This window comes from Megalops cyprinoides, chromosome 20 (genome assembly GCF_013368585.1).
Source record: "Megalops cyprinoides isolate fMegCyp1 chromosome 20, fMegCyp1.pri, whole genome shotgun sequence".
NCBI lineage: Eukaryota > Metazoa > Chordata > Actinopteri > Elopiformes > Megalopidae > Megalops > Megalops cyprinoides.
In genome coordinates, this window is record NC_050602.1 from 26,518,179 (window position 1) to 26,537,500 (window position 19,322).

Here is a 19,322-nt window from a genome sequence, read left to right on the forward strand (position 1 = left end):
CAACCCTGTCTACACTGTGTTTCAGGCTCCTAAGTGAGGGTCTCTGCTCAATCAGTCCAGCAATCAACTGACATCTAAAACTGAGAATATGTAATTCAGGCAATACTTGGAGGGAAGCCATTACTGTACACAGAAGTGTACAGCGAGCAGCTGCTTTTGTTTGCAATAAGCTATCCAAAGATAGAAACGCAAACAAGCTGATTACGTTCGGTGATGATTGAAAGCTTTTGTGAGGCAACTGGACGCTGCTGTTTTCTTTGATGTTTGTTGCGTTAAATGTGCTCTCTTTCACTGGCTACCCTCAATGGGCTACCACTCTGCCCACAGAAAGTTCTTTAAAATTCAAACTTAAAATCCATACTTTATGGATTTGTTTTGCCTCTCTGCTGCTCTGGACTGTTTCCTAGTGCTGTGTGCTCTTGCTATCACGGCTGTTGTAAAATGCAGTCAGGGTGAATTTATTGACTTCTGTGCATGATTAAAGAGCAAAACATTGCCCATTCATATTGTGACAATCAGCACAGCAGTAGGACTTTACATAACCATTTACAGACACTAGTCTGAAGCATATCTTAACACCCCCTGTATTATGGGAATATTCAGACAAAAAAGTGTTTCCTCCAAAGTGTTTTAAATAAATAATGAAAGATGTGTACATGAAGACAGAGAAAAGTAACAAAATTCTCTCTGTTCAGACTCCCCACCTGGTAAATCTGAATGAAGACCCGCTGATGTCAGAGTGCCTGCTGTACTACATTAAAGATGGAATGACCAGGTAAGAAACCCCAGCACCTGTCTGAACACCTGATGTTCTGACAGGAAAACATTAAAGGGTGCATTTGCTTTGCCTTTTTGTTATCAATGTTTATCAAAAAGTCCCCTAAAGACATAATATTAGAGTCAAAAAGCAAAGACTATACAGGTATTAGTGAAAGGTGCCTTGTGTGTGTGTGTGTGTGTGTGTGTGGGGGGGGGGGGGGGGGTTGTTGGGAGTTTTCAGTCTTAATCTACGCAGTGCTCAATTGGAGGGGGGGGATGTACCTCCGTCCTGCACATATGCACCCCAGCTGTTAACACAAGCCTGTTTCCTGCTCAGGGTGGGGCGTGAGGACGCCAGCAGCCGCCAGGACATCGTTCTGAGCGGCCACTTCATCAAGGATGAGCACTGCACATTCACCAGCACCACCGGCCCACTCGGCGAAGGTGAGGGGTCGGGGGTCAGGGGTCAGCTGCTCACAGTTGGGAGGGACTGTGACTGCAGGAGCAGCTATTCAGTGATGGAGTAGGGTAGCATAATATGTTCTGAGGGGAGAATGTTTCTAAGGAGCAGTTATAGGGCAGCGTTTGCAAACAGTCATTCTGTACAAGACAAAATGCACAGTTTAAACCTGGCATTATATTATGCTACATTCATTTAGCAGACACTCTTATCCAGAGTGACTTCCAGCACAATACAACAGAAGTGCATCCATTCAAGTTGAATGAGCAACAGTGTCAGACCAGGATAACAACACTCCCAGACCAGTGAGTGTGAACACAACACCATTTAAGAACTACCGCAAGTTAACTTGTGCTAATCTAAAACTAGACAGTGTAGAAAAATAAGGGAAGTCAAGCACATACACTTCCATATATCACAGTCACTAGACCTCAGTATCCACAACGCATCGAGACGCTACAAGTAAAATAATCAGAAAGTAAGTAAGCAGCAGGTGTTAGGGGGTGGGGATTGAGGCGGTCCTGAGCTGTAGCTCTGAAGAGGTGCTAAACAATGTGCGCAGTGAAAGCAATGCCTCGTGTGATGTCTGTGTTCGTAACGCAGTGGGTTTTTGGGTCGTGGAGGAATAGTGATTAGCTGGGGTTGTGGTTTTAATGGGCGATGGCGGAGTCTCACAGACGTGTCTCCACTTGCAGCTGTGGTCGTGCTGGATCCCTGCGAGGGGGCGGAGACCTACGTCAACGGGAAGAGGGTGACCGAGCCCACTGTGCTCCGCTCAGGTGGGTCTGTAGCTCCAGGTTACCATGGCGATCTCTCCCGTGGCATGCGCACGTGCGGTGCTTGTTTACCATTGGCTCTCCTTCCCCCAGGAAACCGCATCATCATGGGGAAGAGTCACGTGTTCCGCTTTAACCACCCGGAGCAGGCGCGACAGGAGCGGGAGCGCACCCCCTGCGCGGAGACGCCCGCCGAGCCCGTGGACTGGGCCTTCGCCCAGAGGGAGCTGCTGGAGAAGCAGGGCATCGACATGAAGCAGGAGATGGAGCAGAGGTGGGCCAGAGGAGCCGCGAGGATGAGGAGGGAGGAGGAAGGAGGGGGAGGCGCGAGGATGAGGAGGGAAGAGGAAGGAGGGGGAGGCGCGAGGATGAGGAAGGAGGAGGAAGGAGGAGGCACGAGGAGGAGGAGGGAGGAGGAAGGAGGAGGAAGGAGGGGAGGCACGAGGAGGAGGAGGAGGGGGGAGGAAGGAGGGGAGGCACGAGGAGGAGGAGGGAGGAGGAAGGAGGGGGAGGCGCGAGGAGGAGGAAGGAAGGAAGAGGCATGAGGAGGAGGGGGAGGCGCGAGGAGGGAGGAGAAGGAGAGAGGAGGAGGAGGGAGAAGACATGATTCAGTGGCAGCAGAAACCCACAGGAAATTTACCCTGGAGATTAGCGTAGCGATAAGGGGCATTTCCCGGCAGGCTGAGAAATTACTGATGAGGACAGAAAGATAAACCAATGAGCCTGATCTCGCTGCAGTTACTGATGGAGGCTTTAGTGCTGCAGCTTGCACAGATGTTGCTTGATAGCGCGGAGATTGAGCGGCTGTCCTGCAAGGTGAATTGATTGTTCTTCCTGCATTTGCATGTGTGTATGGTAAGCCCTACATCACTGTCCTTACAGGCTGCAGGAGCTGGAGGATCAGTATCGCAGGGAGAGAGAGGAGGCCAGCAACCTGCTGGAACAGCAGCGACTGGTAAGCCTGCAGCATCTCCTTCAAGTGCAAAGGGATGCTGCTCCTCACAGGCCAGAAATCAACACAAACTGTGTGAGGCGCAGAACGCAATGGCTCACATCCCATTTGGTGTTAAATGTCCCATAGATTGGGATTCGTGAATGATCCCCAGGCCATGTGGATTGACCGCACGCTTTTCATTTGTCAGGATTATGAGAGTAAGCTGGAGGCCCTTCAGAAGCAGGTGGACTCCCGCTATTACCTAGAAACTGCAGAGGAGGAAGAGGAGCCTGAGGAAGAAGGTCAGGATTCTCTGCTTTCATTGAACTGGTGCTGTGAACTGATGGTTGATGATGGCGGAAACACCAGGATGGCAAAGCTCAGTAACGGAGTGCTGCAGAATATAAAATATTGGACGTTTTATGCTGTAAATAATCTATATATCTATATAATAATGCATGATCTGATTTACTGATCGGTCTTTGTGACATGTTGCCACAGAGCACTTCTCAGTATTAAAGAGCAGGTCTCTGGGGACCCAAGGCCCGGGGCAGCCACGTTGCTATGGAAACGGAGAGGATGTCAGGTGTTCTGCGGTCCGGCCGTGCGATCACTGCAGCGTTTGTGTGCGTGTGGTTTCACCCTGCAGTGCAGTGGACGGAGCGGGAGACGGAGCTGGCCCTGTGGGCTTTCCGCAAGTGGAAGTGCTACCAGTTCACCTCCCTGAGGGATCTCCTATGGGGGAATGCCATCTTCCTGAAGGAGGCCAACGCCATCAGCGTGGAGCTGAAGAAGAAGGTGAGCGCCAGGGTCTCCCTGCGGAGGAACACGCGATGACGTCACGCAGCCCACCCTGGGTTCGCCTCAAAAACAGCAGCATCATGAGATCAAACGCAGGGCGGAGCTCCAGCAGCAAGTCATTATTTCAGATGGAAGTTGGGTGATGATTCCCCACACGGACCTGTTGTGTTTTCCACCCGCAGGTTCAGTTTCAGTTTGTCCTGCTGACAGACACGCTGTACTCCCCTCTGCCGCCCGACCTGCTGCCGCCCGACGCGGCCAAGGACCGAGAGAAGCGGCCCTTCCCCCGCACCATCGTGGCTGTGGAGGTGCAGGACCAGAAGAACGGGGCCACTCACTACTGGACCCTGGAGAAGCTCAGGTACTGCTCTCCCAGCCAGAGGAGTGGTCGGAACCGCAATCACAAAACACAGGGTCCAGTTTCACTGTATCTATCCATGGATGTGATGATGAAGTATCAAAGGCACAGTTCTTATGAACAGTGATGAATTGAATTTCAGTTCTTATTTAGTTTCCTGAACTGACAGAACTGATATTGATATTGTCCCTGACTCTGGTTACCATGAACCGCACTGTAAACCTGTTTTAATCCCTGGTTTACACTGCCCCCTGCAGGCAGAGGCTGGACCTGATGCGCGAGATGTATGACCGCGCGGCAGAGGTGCCCAGCCACTCCATCGAGGACTGTGATAACGTCCTGACGGGCGGGGACCCGTTCTACGACCGCTTCCCCTGGTTCCGCCTGGTGGGCAGGTGAGTCACTGTGCGTTCACTGTCACGGTCGCCGCAGAGCAACCGCCGTCCGTACAGGGGAACTAGACCTGTTTTCCACCGTACACAAAGACTTAACAGGATGGCTCTCAGCTCACATTTCTAACATAGTTCACACTTTTCACACAATCACTGAGTGTATGTTCACTGAAACTGGCATGAAGGGTGTGTGGTCACCTTACAAGCGAGAATACATAACTGTTCTCAGGGGACCCTCTCTGGTCCACAAAATATATTTATATATAAAGAACTTAGAGAGAACCCACAGATCTCTTTCTGCACTCGTTTTTCATGTTGTCAGACATTTCAAAGAATGGTTTTCAAAACAGAATGAAGTTGAATGTGATAACCTAAATCCCAGCCAGCACACAGTCTCGCAATGTTTCTCTGATGCTTTGGCCATGTGGCGATGTCACGGAAACTCTGAGAGGACAGAACATTGTGTGATTGCTGGGATCACTGTTTCTGATCTCTGCAAGCAGAAACTACTGCATTCACGGTCTTTTTAGACCAATCACTGGTCCTTGCACAGAAGCAGACTGACCAATCTACTGCTGAATATGCAAAAGGGAAGGAGATGGAATCAGGATCTTTGTTCAAATTCAGATGAAGGCTGTTATATCCCATGAATATATGCTGTTCCAAAATAACCTGAATATTTCTCCAAATACTGTTTTGAATTGGATGGTTTTATGTGTTTCAAAACTAGGTTCTGTACCCATGTGCCCTTGTATTGCTTTGAAAATCATTCTATAGTGAGAGAAAGGCAGGAAACACACATCATCAGTTGGAGCCAAACTGCACCTTGTTTTCCTCTTTACAATGAACTGAATTTCCAAGTTTGACAAGTTGCATTCTTTGTACGTTTCTTTTACAACTCCATTGACCGCTGTCCACAGCATTAACATCCAGAAGCCTCTGCCAGAGTGCAGCTACAAAATTCAAACTTTAAAAAAAAAAAAAGCTTAAAGGCATTGCCCAGACCGCAGCGTATATGTGGGGATTGGCTGAACCTGTTTTTAGGCCAGGTTTGTGCTGTGGCTCAGCAAGGCTGGCCGGTGCGATTAATCTCTGTGTGTTTATCTTGTTGTACTAACCCAGTTCCCATGTCTCTGGCTGCACTAGCACCCCCATTTTCAACACGTGCATGAGCGAACGCATGACCGATCTCACCCCCTCCCCCACCTTCTCCGACCCCGACTCTGACATTACCGAGCTCGCTGACGAGCGGCATGATGGGAAGGTGGAGGAGGAGGAGGAGGAGGAGGAGGATGAGGAGGAGGATGAGGAGTTGGAGGACCTGGACGATGAGATCTTTTTGGACGACCCGTGCTCGGAGCTGGGGGGAGAGGAGGGAGAGAGCTGCCAAGGCGCCAGCGAAGGCCAGGACCCCTTTTACGACCGCTCGCCTCTATTCAGTGTAGTGGGAAGGTTGGTGAGGTTTCAGGAGCATGCTGGGAGAGGAAACTAGCTCTTTCACACTGAGACGCCGGTCTGCCCGCGGCCGCCGTGTCCGCTAACACCTAGGGACAGTATCCATTCAGCCACATCTCACTAGGACCAGCCGTCTAGGCCGCCACAATCTAGCAGACTCTTCCAGATGGTATGGAGAACAGAATATAGATATTGATGAGAAAAGAATTTCCATTGTAGGGAATCTGTTGACGTCCAGACCAGAAAGGTGCTTACTGAGTTGCCCTTTGAAGCGATTTGTTGTTCTGCACTTCCTGAAAGAGAAGTGGCCCATGGTTTGACATGGGGATTGTCGGTTAAAGGCACTAATGCCATTTGGCTGTTCTCCATTCAGACCCCTTTAAAGTACTCTCCCTCTTGTTCTGTACCACCTCATGCCTCTGTATTACTACTGCCTGCTCTCTGACTTGTTAATGACTCTAGTTACCGTTTCCTGTGTCAGCTTTCTGAACCAGAGTGGCTGCGTGTGAAAGTCTTATGGTGCTAAGGGGAAATACCAAAAGCAACAGCAATAGTCTGACCTCCTCACGAAGCAACAAGTCCTGAAACCGCAGTGCTGCAGATATGCCTTCAAAAGGCCTAATAACTCATTCATGATACACCTGTGAACATGGCATTGCTACTTAAAAAAAGCATTCATGAGCAATCGCAGCACTTTATGATGGCTGGCATTGAATATTATGAGTGTTATATTAAAATTTGCAAGAATTTTTTTTTTAAAAGTCACTCTACATCGCCCATCATAAAGCGCCTTACTTGTTCATGTCAATGTTTTACAGAGCAATAATGTCATGATTAAAAAGCTATTATGTATGTTTTATGAAGGCCTTATGAAGGTAAACTTAGTATGAAGTGTGACCAAAATTTAATACCAGTATTATTTAAGACCAATATTTGCAATGGGAGTACACTCTTTATGAGCATTTATGGGTCACAGTTGAGGCACAGTCTTCAGCTGTTCCACTGGTCTGACGTCATCCTTGCAGGTGGTGTGGACCCCTCTTAAAACATAGATTATCTCTCTCCATTAGCCCTCTGGATTTTCAGAACTGGCAGCAGGAATAGTCATATTTGCAAAGCAAGTCGAGTATCACTACAGGTTTGCCACGACCCATTGCATTAAGTTGGTTAGACCCCTGGGGAAAAACTAGTCTGAAGTCATTTCATCACCTCAAAACCCCATCTAAGCAAAAGCTTCCATTTCTAAAACGGAGTCCTTGGACCTTTGTGTAGTCATACGCCACAATGGATTTATGTATAGAGTAGAAACAGGTGAAAATTTTGCAGTAAGAAATAAGTGATTCTACTTTTTGTCACTACTGTGCCTAACAGTAACTAACAGGATAACAGGATATGCATTTTTTTCAAAATCTGAAAGCAAACATATCTGTAAAATGGAAAAAAGTTACTGTGCACTGAATGTATCAATTCAGTTGTGAATAAAACAGAATGCATAGCTAAATTGTTATTTATCAGGTGATAGAACTATTTTTACACCATAAAGGAGACCATACTCCTGCAATAACAGTAGCTAAACGTTTTTACCATTGCATGAAGAATTGCCTAATTTAGATGACTGCTTGTCATCAAAGAAAAATATACATATTGTATCCTTTTGATGGCACGAATATTGATGACTACTTCTGGTACATAAGTCGTCTGAGTGGTGATGGAGGAAGACTCAGGATCTCAAGATGAAAGAGCTGGTTTCTGCTGCAGCTGTCTCTACCAGGCATGCCAGAGCACAGTTTTACTTTGACGTTTTTTCAAATTCTATATGGACACCTCTGATGAATTGGCTCCCCACTCTCACCCACCTGCGCATACACACACAGCAGCTGTGAGTCTAGGATTGTGAAGTGTGCTTATTTTCATTTATGTTATCCCTTGGTTTTTACTTTCACACATTTTTAGCTGTTGGCACTATTGGTTAAAGCTCAGCTATGTATCTTATAATTTAACTTAGTTTTATTGAGTTTGCTTTAAATTTTAATTTTTTTAGCCAACGATCCAAGAAAAAAAAAAAAGCTTTTGCGTTGACGTTTTCTTCTGAGCATGCCATCTTTGCACCTCACCAATCTTGTCGTAAGCTCCTCCCCTCTACCCCACTTCCTGCCACTCCTTTGCCCTTCCTTTCCCTGTCACCCATGGGAAATGTAGTCCTAGGCTGCAAAACCAGATGATCTTGGGAAGCAAAAACTGAAATCTTAAAAATGAACACCATCCAGCCTCCCATCTGCCTACCTTAGATGATTTTTTTATAAATGCAAACATTATATTAATTCTGTATGCAGTCTAAAGATTTCCTTCACTATCAATGACAATAATCATGTTTTTGCTTATGAATATCTGTTTGCTTCTTATGGTCATGTTGAGTTTTGTAGCATTTACTTGCTTCTCCTTGCATGAAGCAGTGAGCTGAGGAGTGGGTTTTTCACCTGCAGAATGCTGGGTTGTGGTCCTGGTCAGCTTATGAGTGCTGTCCGGTCAGCTCTGGGTAGCACTGCAGTTATTTATTGTAACTGTTAGGGGTCTTGTAGTTTGAAGATGAAAATTAGCCAGTGTCTTTCATTTTCTGACAACAATTGGTAATTTGTTGTAATCTCAATGCACATTTGTTGTGATTCGGGCAACTATTTAACATAAATATGAAAATAGCATTTTTATCGCGGAGTGGCAGTGTTCTGGAAAGGTTTATGCATGCTTGTAGCATGTATATGTTTGCATATACGTGTGATTTACTGTTGTTAATTTAGTTCAGATAGATGGAGGCCCATGATCCCAGTCAGGGATTTTCTTTATTATTTGTAAAATTATATTGATTCTCAAATACCTAATGCATTCATCAATATCTGCTACATCAAAATCAATCCATTCGATTAGGTCAGAGACAGGGCAGTTCTCATTGGTGGATCTGTGCTGTCCATCCGCTCTTTAAACATTAATATGGAAATCAGACCCAGTCGGCAGACAAAATCAATATCAGAGCAGAGAGCTGTAATCACCAGCCCACGGTGGCGTCTGATAGGCTAAATAAAGAGGGTTGCATTCATGTTGGGAAGAAAATGGAGGCACATTGGATGGTAGGTGAGTATCATTTGTCATGGTCAGAGTGCGGTTGATTGCTCTGTGGTGTCAGCCCTAAACATGGCTGGCATTCATGAATTTACAGTCGTCTGATGTAATCCTGCCATTTTGTAGCTCTATATGGCGAACTTCCACAGTGTTTAAAAGTGGTTTCTCGCCTGTGTAGTATCAGTGTCCCCTCGTAGGTGTGCATAATGCAGTAGGTTTTGGATATCACAGGAGAGGCGTTAAATGGAATTTGGTGCACACAATGCAGGATTTAGGTGTCTGAGGCAGTGGCTGTATTTTCTTACTGCCTGTTGAAGGGAAGGGGTGTAGGCTAGTTCTTCTGCGTACCCATGCTCCTTAGCCTCACCAAGCTGTCCCTCACTGTCTCAGAAGCAGCACACCCCCCCCGGCTCCGCCCCCCCCCCCCCCCCACCACCCCCCGCCCCTCTCCCCGCCCCTACCCCCTCCCCAGAGGATTGGAGTAAACTGAAAAAGGTCCCAAGCCGTCACAGCAGTAAAAGGCTCCTTTGGCTATCGCTGGAGCGCACGCAGCTTTTCTTTGATTGCTTTTGCAGCTCGGTGTTTTGTGTCGTCCAGTGCAGTGTGGCTGTGTGTCCGCAAAGCCCCCCTGATCTCTCTGTGCTCTCTGTCTCTCCTCCCCCCTCCGCCACCACCTCCACCTCCACCTCCTCCTCCACCTCCACCTCCTCCTCCACCTCCATCCCTCTACCCCACCGCTCCACTCCCCCCTGTTCCCCGCAGGGCCTTTGTGTATCTAAGCAACCTGCTGTACCCTGTGCCCCTGGTGCACCGGGTGGCCATCGTCAGCGAGAAGGGCGAGGTGAAGGGCTTCCTGAGGGTGGCAGTGCAGGCCATTTCAGGTAAGAGCCTCAGGGCTGGAACCTCCAGAGACTCGCCGCACAGCAGATAAACCAAGGAACGTTGCTTTGAGCGCGTTCCTGCGGAAGTGTGTTGAAACGGAATGGAGGATATGTTTCTGTGTAACTTCTTGGAGAAGTGAAGTGAAGGCCTTCTGTGTTTTCCTCCAGCTGACGAGGAGGCTCCCGACTACGGCTCCGGTGTGCGGCAGTCGGGGACTGCCAAGATATCGTTTGAAGACCAGCATTTTGAGAAGGTGGGGTGGCGCTATGTAGCAGGGTGTGGTCTGTGGACAATCACTGGAGAAAGGTTTTCTGTTTGAGTGCTCTTTCAGTTGACCCGGTCCTTCTTACTGCTCAGTTCCAGACCGAGTCCTGTCCCATGGGTATGTCTCGTTCCGGGACATCCCAGGAGGAGCTGCGCATCGTTGAAGGAGAGGGGCAGAATTCGGAGATGGGTCCCTCTGCTGATGAGGTCAACAATAACACCTGCACAGGTAATCACCAGGGAAAGTGTGAATTGTGTGTGCATGGTGGTGCTCTGTGAGAGGTGAGGGGGTTGGGTGTGCATGATTGAATTGGTTCCATGTATAACCCTCTCTACAGCCAGCTCAGAGGAAATGGACAGCCCCCTGAAGGCCAATTTGGAGGCGGAAGGGGTTCTGGACCACCTGAGGATCGGGAGTGTCTTCACCTTCAGGGTAACGGTCCTTCAGGCCTCCAGCATCTCAGCCGAGTATGCAGACATCTTCTGCCAGTTCAAGTGAGTGCTGATGGGTCCATCCTCGCCTCAAAGACTTTATTGCTTGCTTAGCAAAGGCACATTGATTTCTGGAATCCATTGACTGACCTCCATTGCTATTTAGAAGATGCAAATTCAGAACAGAAGGAAATTTACATAAATAATAGTGCTCTCTCAGTTTTGGTACCCATGACTTTTTGTCTCAGTGTTTTTTTATTTTGAGTGAAAACTTGAGTGTTGTGGTGTTAAACTCCTAATGAAAAGCTGGCGTGTGATTGGTGAAAAGCACGCTATTTGAATTTTTTTTTAGTAATCATAGTATTATATGAACTTGAAAAATTTATTATCCCCACGGGCAGTTTTTTTCCTTGTAGCATCACACATACAAATATGCAATGAGCTATAAATACCAAACACAAAATAATGCAGAATAATAATATTTGTTATAACCTTTATCATCTGCAGCTTCATTCACCGGCATGATGAGGCCTTCTCCACTGAGCCACTGAAGAACACAGGCCGTGGGCCACCTCTGGGCTTCTACCATGTGCAGAACGTAAGATCAGAGGATAGCGACTCTAACCATTTAAGAAGTATTTAAGATAACGTTTTTTAACTTCCAATCTCTTTTTTTGCTCTTCTAGATTGCAGTAGAGGTGACCAAGTCTTTTGTGGAGTACATCAAGACTCAGCCTATTGTTTTTGAGGTGTTCGGACACTACCAGAAACAACCGTTCCCACCTCTCTGCAAAGACCTCATCAGGTAGGTTGCAGGACTCATCTGATCCATGAAACTAAGCCATTTATGATCATTAGTTCATTCTTAATATTTCTCCCTCTATTTTACCTTTATAGTCCGCTGCGACCCACAAGAAGGCAGTTTCCAAGAGTAATGCCCTTGTCCAAACCAGGTGAGAAGACAGGAGCAATTTTGATGAGCTTTACTGTACTTGCCATCAAAATGCATTTGAGGGATTAAACTACGGTCCAATTTCTCCGACCGACACACTGTATGAAATGTTTTTAATGTTTTTATCTTATTAGACCATATGCCTTGGCAGTGCATGCCAGTTGTTGGAGAAGCTTTTTATGTTTAATGTCTTTATGTGGTTGTGTGTGTTTAGTGCCGGTTTGTCTTTGTGTTCATCATGACGTTGTGCTTGTCACCGTTGCTCATGGTGTTTGATGTGAAGCAGCCAAATCGGATGCCCTCTCTGACCGGGAGAAGACCATGGAGCTAATCCGCTTCCTGGTGCCAGAGGTGCTCAGTGGGCCGCTGGTGGACTCTCTGTCTGGCCACGCCCTGTCTGCCGCCGGCCTGGCTGCCTCCCTCCTCTCAGAGAGAGAGGAGCCTAGCGCCCTGCCGCCCGAGCCCGTCTCTAACTGTGCCGTAATCAAAGCACAGAAGCCGGGTTGGTAACGTTCACGCGTGAGACCCAGAGAAATCCTGTAAATCAGGCTGATGTATTAGGTTCCTCTGTTTTCCGTCTCCCTGGAAACCACAGATTCTCTTTAATGTGGCATTCTAATATAGAAATTCAGAAAATGTATTTCTGCAGTAGGCACCCTCCTCTCAGTAATCGGCTGCCCTGATGTGAAAAGCTGCACAGGAATGCACCTCAGCCGTAAAATTATATTGATACTGCCTTCTGACCGAAGTGATTTATGGGATTTCATTACTGGCACGGGTCTTCCTCTGTGTGTCTTAATCTTTGATCTTCTCCCCCAACTGAGAAATGCCAACTGTAACGGGTGTGCCGAAGCAGCACAGAAAGGGCTGAAATTACGCCGGTGTTAAATTGGGATCGCTGGAGAGTGTAATTGCAAAACTGGCAAAAAAAAGAGTGTATTCGGCTACAGAAGAACGCATTGGCTCAGTGTGAGATGTGATCACTCCGTTCTGACTGTGGCAGCTCAGATGAGACGGTTGTCTGCTCTCCACTGGGCTGTAGCTCGGCAGCGGGGGAGGGGTGTGGATCTCAGCTCCAGTCTTGTATTCATGCGGCCTAATGGAGGTGTGAGCCATCGCTCTCTCATGCACTCTGCTTAATTACCGTCATAAATGCTCTCAGCCGCGGCCTTTTTCAGGACCCTGGCTACATTTCATTGCTGCTCCTATGGAGCAAAGACTTCTGGTAGCATATTGAAAATTCTGGCTAAAGGATAGCACCCAACCCTTAGATGACAAACTAACCTGACAAAGCGGTTCTTCCCTGAATGGTCTCATTGAGGCTGGGTGGCACACCTCTTCCTCACTCACTCAAATGTCTCTTCTCCTGTATGCTGGGGCTGCTCTGTGGCCCTGTGTGGTGCTGTGGCGCCCCCTGCTGTTGGGGTCCCTGTATTAGGGTATGCTCACATGCACACAGGATTATGTTGGTGCAGCTCCTCTCCCATCTGCTAATTCTGTGGCGTACGTGAACATCCCACGGCAGTGTGATGTGGGTGGAAGTGATTATATTCAAAAGGTGTTTTTTTCATTCTGTGATCTGCATATGGGCCACGATTTTCTCTCCCATAACTGTATGTGTGAGATACTGAAAATAGACTTCTTGAGCGAGAATCATCCTGCTTTTTTACAGAGATCTGTTTAGAGTGAGTGCTGCGCAGATCCGCTAGTCTTTATGTTACATAAACCCATCAATCTAATTAACCATTATCAGAAAATAAAAGCAAGGAACCATCATCATGCCAAAAACATTCCAGTCTAATAAGAGGAACTGGCAGCATGCCTACATAGTTTTTATTCCAAATAGCCCGATACTCATGAAGCAGATCCAGTGTTTGCTCTTGAGTGATGATGATGATGATGATGATGTGTCAGGAGGATGCTGACAGCGTTCAGATCCAGCAGCGGTTTGGTTTTCCGTTGGTGAAAAGCAGGGGGATGTGACCTCAAAACCCTGCCTCTGAGAGCAGCGGTGGATGTTTCGCGAGTGAGCGTTGCCGTAGCGATGCCCTCTGTCTCTCCCGCAGTGCCCGCCACCAAACTGAGCGCTCTCACTCGCCCGACGGCAGGACCGTGCCACTGCAAGTACGACCTCATGGTGTTCTTCGAGATCTGCGAGCTGGAGGCCAACGGAGAGTGAGTGCCGTACCTGCGCAATCAGACACCTGTGCCATGCCGACACACCTGGTTCTGCGTCCCTGTAGCAGGACTTGGACGTCTCTGTGTGGGGGTGGTTATCCCCTTTATATGGCAATAGTGTAACCTGAAAGTCACAGTACATCCATTTTAATACCTGTCAAAATGAATTTAGTTTAGCTTTAGACCATGCACCACGCATTGGTTGCTCCAGGTGTAGCTATGTGGCTAATTTGCATCTGCAGTTCCTTGGGCAGGAAACACATTAAAATACAATATAAGCAGGCAGCATTACCATATGTTATATTCCTGTGGAGTACGTCCATTCCCGGGTGATGAAGAGCTGTGTCTGTGTCTCTCCAGCTACATCCCTGCAGTCGTGGATCACAGAGGAGGCATGCCCTGCCACGGGACCTTCCTGCTGCACCAGGTACACCCCCCCCCCCCCCCCCCCCCCACCAACCCGTTCATTACTACATTACATTATAGAACATGCTCTTTCTCAGAGCGCATCGAATGATAATTTCAGATTTGTACACATACAGTTATATTCTCTCTAATGTAAATGAGATATAGTAATGTTCCTGCAACAATGGCGTTCTGTCTGAAATTTAAAACGAAAAAAAAAAATCATGTAGATAGTGGTGATTAGAAAGTGAGCCTCTGTGAACCCCCTATTAGGTGCATTTGAAGAAATAAAAAAAAAACTTTGAGCTCTGTCATCCTGCATGTGAGTGTGCCACTGAAAGGAATAAGGGGCACTCAGGGTTGCAGTTTCGTATCGCTGTTAGAGCACAGTCAGAAGTGCATAACGCTGTTCCTCATCACCTGTACTTTTGTTTTACAAAGATTAATTCATGGTTAATCACACCTAGGTGAAATGTGTACGAGGCTCTGTGTGAGATACGGTCATGAGCTGGTCTTTTTGGTGTCTCCGTGCCACAGGGCATTCAGAGGAGGATCACAGTGACCATCGTGCATGAGACAGGAAATGACATCGAGTGGAAGGAGGTCAGAGAGCTGGTGATAGGTGAGTCACGCCATGGGGTTAGCGTTGCTGGGAGAGAAAACAAACGAAACTTTGCATTTTTAAGCCATGCAATGCCCTTCCACGGAGGCGCAGGACTCACCCCCCTCTGTTCCTCACAGGACGCATCCGCAACACTCCCGAGGCCGACGAGACCATCATCGACCCCAACATCCTATCTCTCAACATCCTGTCCTCAGGGTACATCCGCCCCTCTCACGACGACAGGTATGCCTCCCTGCCTCCCACCTGAGGCCACAAACCAGTTATCATGTGGGAAATTCAGCCTCTGAAATATTCAGTACGCTTTACACTGACCACTACATTCCCTAAAAGAAGCACAAGGTGTTGTATTGAATGCTGTTATGATTGTATCAAAGGTTCTGGCTGAGAATATATAGGATGTATAGGATGTTGGAGGATTGCGGAGGATAATATTGCACACAGTAACAATATTTATAGGTGGTGAGAGGTTGTTAACGACAAAGTGTCTCTGTATTGGAGCTGAAAGAGCTGTTTGGTGACCATGAGCAGATCGCATCCGTACACTGAACGGTGGAACTCCAGATGCCATGAGTACTTAGTGATTCATGTCATTTATTTAAGTCCTGTCAGCTGCACATCATAGAGGTCCTGTGTGGTAACATGTGAAGTATGTTATTTCAGACACACTTCTGCTGGTTAATTAAATCAACAATAAATACTAAGATGTTCCTCTGTAACTGTATAAAATGCCTTTGTTCATGTAGGAAGTTAATACTGTAAAATGAGACCTGGCAGTATTCATTTTCTGCATGGCCCCACCAGACAAATACTTTTTATTATAACTTTACAGAGGACTGCTGTGGTAAATTTGTCTAACCTCCCCCCTCTCCACAGGGCCTCATCCCTACAGCAGTGATGGGAATGACTTGTGTAAAATTAGTGCCGGTATCTAATTTTGCAGGTCTTTCCCCTTGCGTTCAGATTATGACTATTGAGATACCCAAAGCAAATTCACAGACATGATGTATCACTGTACATGTTCGGTCAGCACAGATTATCCGTTGTCTCAGTAATCTTATCTATATTTCCATGAGCACAATATGAAATGATAACATCTGAGAGGAATGAATCTCTTCCACAGAGTTTTATTCAGAGTGAATTCTTTAAAAAGGCAGAAAAACACGCTGACACTCCGAAAAGCAGCAGACTCTTTCAAGAGCAGTCTATGGCCTCATTAATGGAAAGCCAAAGAACAACCAGGTCTCTGCCTGAAATGCACCACACAATCTGGAAAGGGGATCGGGACAAGGTGGGGCAGGTGATGAGCGTTCAGGCCCTTTTGCATTCAGGTGCGATGCAGGGAGGAAGGGCAGGCTGCCCATCAGATGAGCAGATGATCTTTATGACGGTTCATTGCCACGCCTGCTGGTGGTGCAGTGCCATTCCCTCCCATGGTGCTTTGGGGTTTATCCCTGACAAGTCAGTGGGGTTGGGCTCTCTGCTGGCACCCCTCCCACCCCACTCCCCTCCTCATCCATCCACTGCTTCATAAACCCTCCTGGGGGGGGGGTTATTCTGGTGCTGAAGTGTGACCCCTATGGATCACAGCTCTGCACTCCTCCCCTAATTACACTGAACTCAATGATGCACTGAGAGTGGTTTGGGTTTAATGAGGTTCAAGTGTCTCTCCAGCTTACAAGAATCTCTCCAGCGTACACAACCTTTCAAGTACATGCGTATGTGTGGGATTGAAGAGTGTTTGTTCTGTCACCATTTTAACCCTTTAATGCATTTGCTGTTGAGGCCACTGGGCTGTAAACTAGCCAAGCAGGTAACCCCACTTCCTCAGCACGTCCTTTAAAGTTCTTTGCACTAAGGTAGAAAACAGGTGTGCCTGAAATATCATTGCCCTGCATGATCAAACCTCCCTCCCAATACAAAAAATGTCCCACAGATCCACTGAAAAATCCTACAGTGAATTGAATTAATTAGACCTGCCCTATATGGCATCTGTGTGGGGGGTTTTTCCTACAACCTTCCAAAGGGAACCAAAGATGCTATATGCCCCCTTTGCTCTGTGGCCACATAGGAGAGAGGATCTGTTTATTAATCTATTACTAGCTCTCTTACCATCTGACCACACTGGCCTTGCTAATCCTTGGGAAAATATCATGCTTAATACCCTCTTTTTCTCTCTATTGCAAGAGAAGGAAAAAGGCTGAAAGGTGATGAGGACACAACAAACACACCTGGACAGACATCTATACGCTATTAATACACCTGAGCAGATAGCTGTCTCTCTGCTATATTAATACAGCTGGATCATTGTGCTTCATTCATCGCTTCTCTTTGACAGTGAAACTGGCCTTTCAGGTCATGCCCTGGAGATAAACAGACCCAGTCCATGCCCATTGAACACATACGCTCTCATGATATTGCATTCATGTTTCATTCATTCAGCATGCAACATTGCTGCAACATTACAGAAATGATATTATGGTAAGAATGTTGTATATTTACCTGGGAGGGCGTCTGCTGAGGTGTGTGATTCCACGCCAGGTCACGCCGTGTAAGGCTGTTTCTCCCTGCAGTCCACTAACACAGTGTTGCTTTGTGTTTTTGCAGACAGTTTCTTGATTCGGACATGCCTAGGTATTAATTCACACCCCTCTCCTCTCACGCCTTTGGGGTCAAGGGTCACTGTTGTCCTTCTGAACTGTCTGCTCATGCACGGGAGGGACCTCTCAGCTGTGCCCCCCTCCCCCACCCCTCTCCTTCACTCTGTACACGCTGTGTTGGGTATGGAATGGTGGATGGTTTCTGTGCATGGTGGGGAGTGGGGTCAGGGTGCATCTGGAGGTGGTGTAGGGCTAGCCTGTGGGGGGGTCAGGGTGTGTTTAGGAGCTGCTTCCAGGCCTGTGGGGGGGGGTCAGGGTATGTTTGGGGATGCTGTCAGGCCTGTGGGGGGGTCAGGGTGTGTTTCGGAGCTGCTGCCAGGCCTGTGGGGGTGTCAGGGTGTGTTTCGGAGCTGCTGCCAGGCCTGTGTGGGGGGGGTCAGGGTGTGTTTGGGGATGCTGTCAGGCCTGTGGGGGTGTCAGGGTGTGTTTGGGGATGCTGTCAGGCTATCCTGTAGGGGGTCAGGCAGCCTAACTTGCTCTGGCTGTCTTTCTCTGCGGGTGTCACAGAGGCCTGCCTCTGTTTTCTGACCTTGCGGGGTTTGTAACTGGGACACTCACAGGACAGACGCCGCCGGCCCACTGTTTCACGCACTTGCCTTTTTCAATCATTCAGATTCAGAGTTTCTAAATATTAATGTTGTAAAAATGAGTTTTCTGAGCCTGTGACCTATAAAGCAGAGAGCAGCCTGGGAAACAGAACTCGAATGGGAAAGAAGGTGTAGAAGTCTAAGGTTCCTCCAGTACAGGGAGCTCATATTCCTGCTCGGTTACCTGGTAAAGTAGTGGAAACTGAAGGAAATTTGTGGGAACTGGAGATTGTATGCATAGTAGCACAGAGAAACTTCACCTTTGGCTTTATATTTTATCACACACAATCTTTATTTGCTGTTTAGTGGCTAAGTCTCTGTTTGTTACTTAATTTAGTGTCATCACTAAAGTTTCATTGACCCTGGTTTCTGCTGAGATGAGAAAGCCTCTTTCACATGTTGTGTGGTTGTTTACTGCTAACACTGCGCAGGTCATTGTGTTTTACATAAAATTACAGTTCAAATTTTACATTTACATTACTGATTTAAATTTTAATGTAATTTCTCCATGAAATAGATTTATTTTTAGGCAAATGTAAGGCCTATAACAATGCCTGTTGTGACATTTCATATTTTGACCAATACTCATTATTTCAGCTGCAAGGCGACAGGGACCCACAATTTTGAGAGCACTGTATTTCTTGATTGATGATTATACATTAATGTAACTGAAAATCATCATATTCCAAAGGTGACATCTATGATTAGTATGTGGCGAACTCACAATGTATGATGTTCTATTAAAATGATAATTAAGCACTGTGGAAAATTGTTTTCTACAGTAAAATATTAGCAAGAAACAAATATGGACACAGCCAATGTTAAAGGCACATAATACACAGCACTGCACACCAAGGTGTTCAGGAAGAAATAGTAAGTCGCAATGATGCAAGTTGTCATGCTGTTATTGCTGATCCCAGGTTTTACTGGTAGGGGGCAGCACTGTACCTATTTCCCCACTATTCTTGCTCCTCATTGATGCTCTACAGAATGTGTATTTATTTCATCGTGACGTTTTCTGCTTCTGTTCGTATTTGTACCGGATTATTTACATGACAAAGAACATCATGCAATAGGTGTAAGCTGGTTACTTTAATCTGTGCTGTGCTGAGGCTGTTAGTGTGGAACACATAGCACACGCTCAGATCTGGTGCCTCTCTGTAAGGGCAGAGAGATCTCTACATGCTGCAGTTTAGACAGACACAGCTGGGACCTGAACACAGTCACCTTCCCCTCTGTAGCACTCCACTTGCCTTCAGCTGACCTAGTTATTGAACCTCATTCAAAAGCA

The 19,322-nt window shown here is 47.0% G+C and overlaps 1 protein-coding gene across 6 annotated transcripts in view; it reads left to right on the top strand.

Moving 5' to 3' along the window:
- kif1ab (kinesin family member 1Ab) overlaps nucleotides 1-19,322 on the top strand; it is a 56,061-nt gene that overhangs the window by 30,025 nt on the left and 6,714 nt on the right. For 2 of the 6 annotated variants that reach the window (XM_036554543.1, XM_036554545.1), the window contains 21 exons: nucleotides 696-775; nucleotides 1,097-1,203; nucleotides 1,915-1,998; nucleotides 2,089-2,269; nucleotides 2,878-2,950; nucleotides 3,138-3,231; nucleotides 3,579-3,727; nucleotides 3,913-4,091; nucleotides 4,346-4,483; nucleotides 5,603-5,932; nucleotides 9,812-9,930; nucleotides 10,099-10,184; nucleotides 10,289-10,424; nucleotides 10,534-10,690; nucleotides 11,135-11,225; nucleotides 11,314-11,432; nucleotides 11,525-11,580; nucleotides 13,646-13,754; nucleotides 14,118-14,184; nucleotides 14,700-14,784; nucleotides 14,904-15,009. In XM_036554543.1, coding sequence (XP_036410436.1) covers nucleotides 696-775; nucleotides 1,097-1,203; nucleotides 1,915-1,998; nucleotides 2,089-2,269; nucleotides 2,878-2,950; nucleotides 3,138-3,231; nucleotides 3,579-3,727; nucleotides 3,913-4,091; nucleotides 4,346-4,483; nucleotides 5,603-5,932; nucleotides 9,812-9,930; nucleotides 10,099-10,184; nucleotides 10,289-10,424; nucleotides 10,534-10,690; nucleotides 11,135-11,225; nucleotides 11,314-11,432; nucleotides 11,525-11,580; nucleotides 13,646-13,754; nucleotides 14,118-14,184; nucleotides 14,700-14,784; nucleotides 14,904-15,009 — 2,546 coding nt within the window. The remainder of the gene's footprint in view (nucleotides 1-695; nucleotides 776-1,096; nucleotides 1,204-1,914; nucleotides 1,999-2,088; nucleotides 2,270-2,877; nucleotides 2,951-3,137; nucleotides 3,232-3,578; nucleotides 3,728-3,912; nucleotides 4,092-4,345; nucleotides 4,484-5,602; nucleotides 5,933-9,811; nucleotides 9,931-10,098; nucleotides 10,185-10,288; nucleotides 10,425-10,533; nucleotides 10,691-11,134; nucleotides 11,226-11,313; nucleotides 11,433-11,524; nucleotides 11,581-13,645; nucleotides 13,755-14,117; nucleotides 14,185-14,699; nucleotides 14,785-14,903; nucleotides 15,010-19,322) is intronic. The other 4 variants (XM_036554544.1, XM_036554546.1, XM_036554547.1 and 1 more) reach the window with 2 other exon arrangements.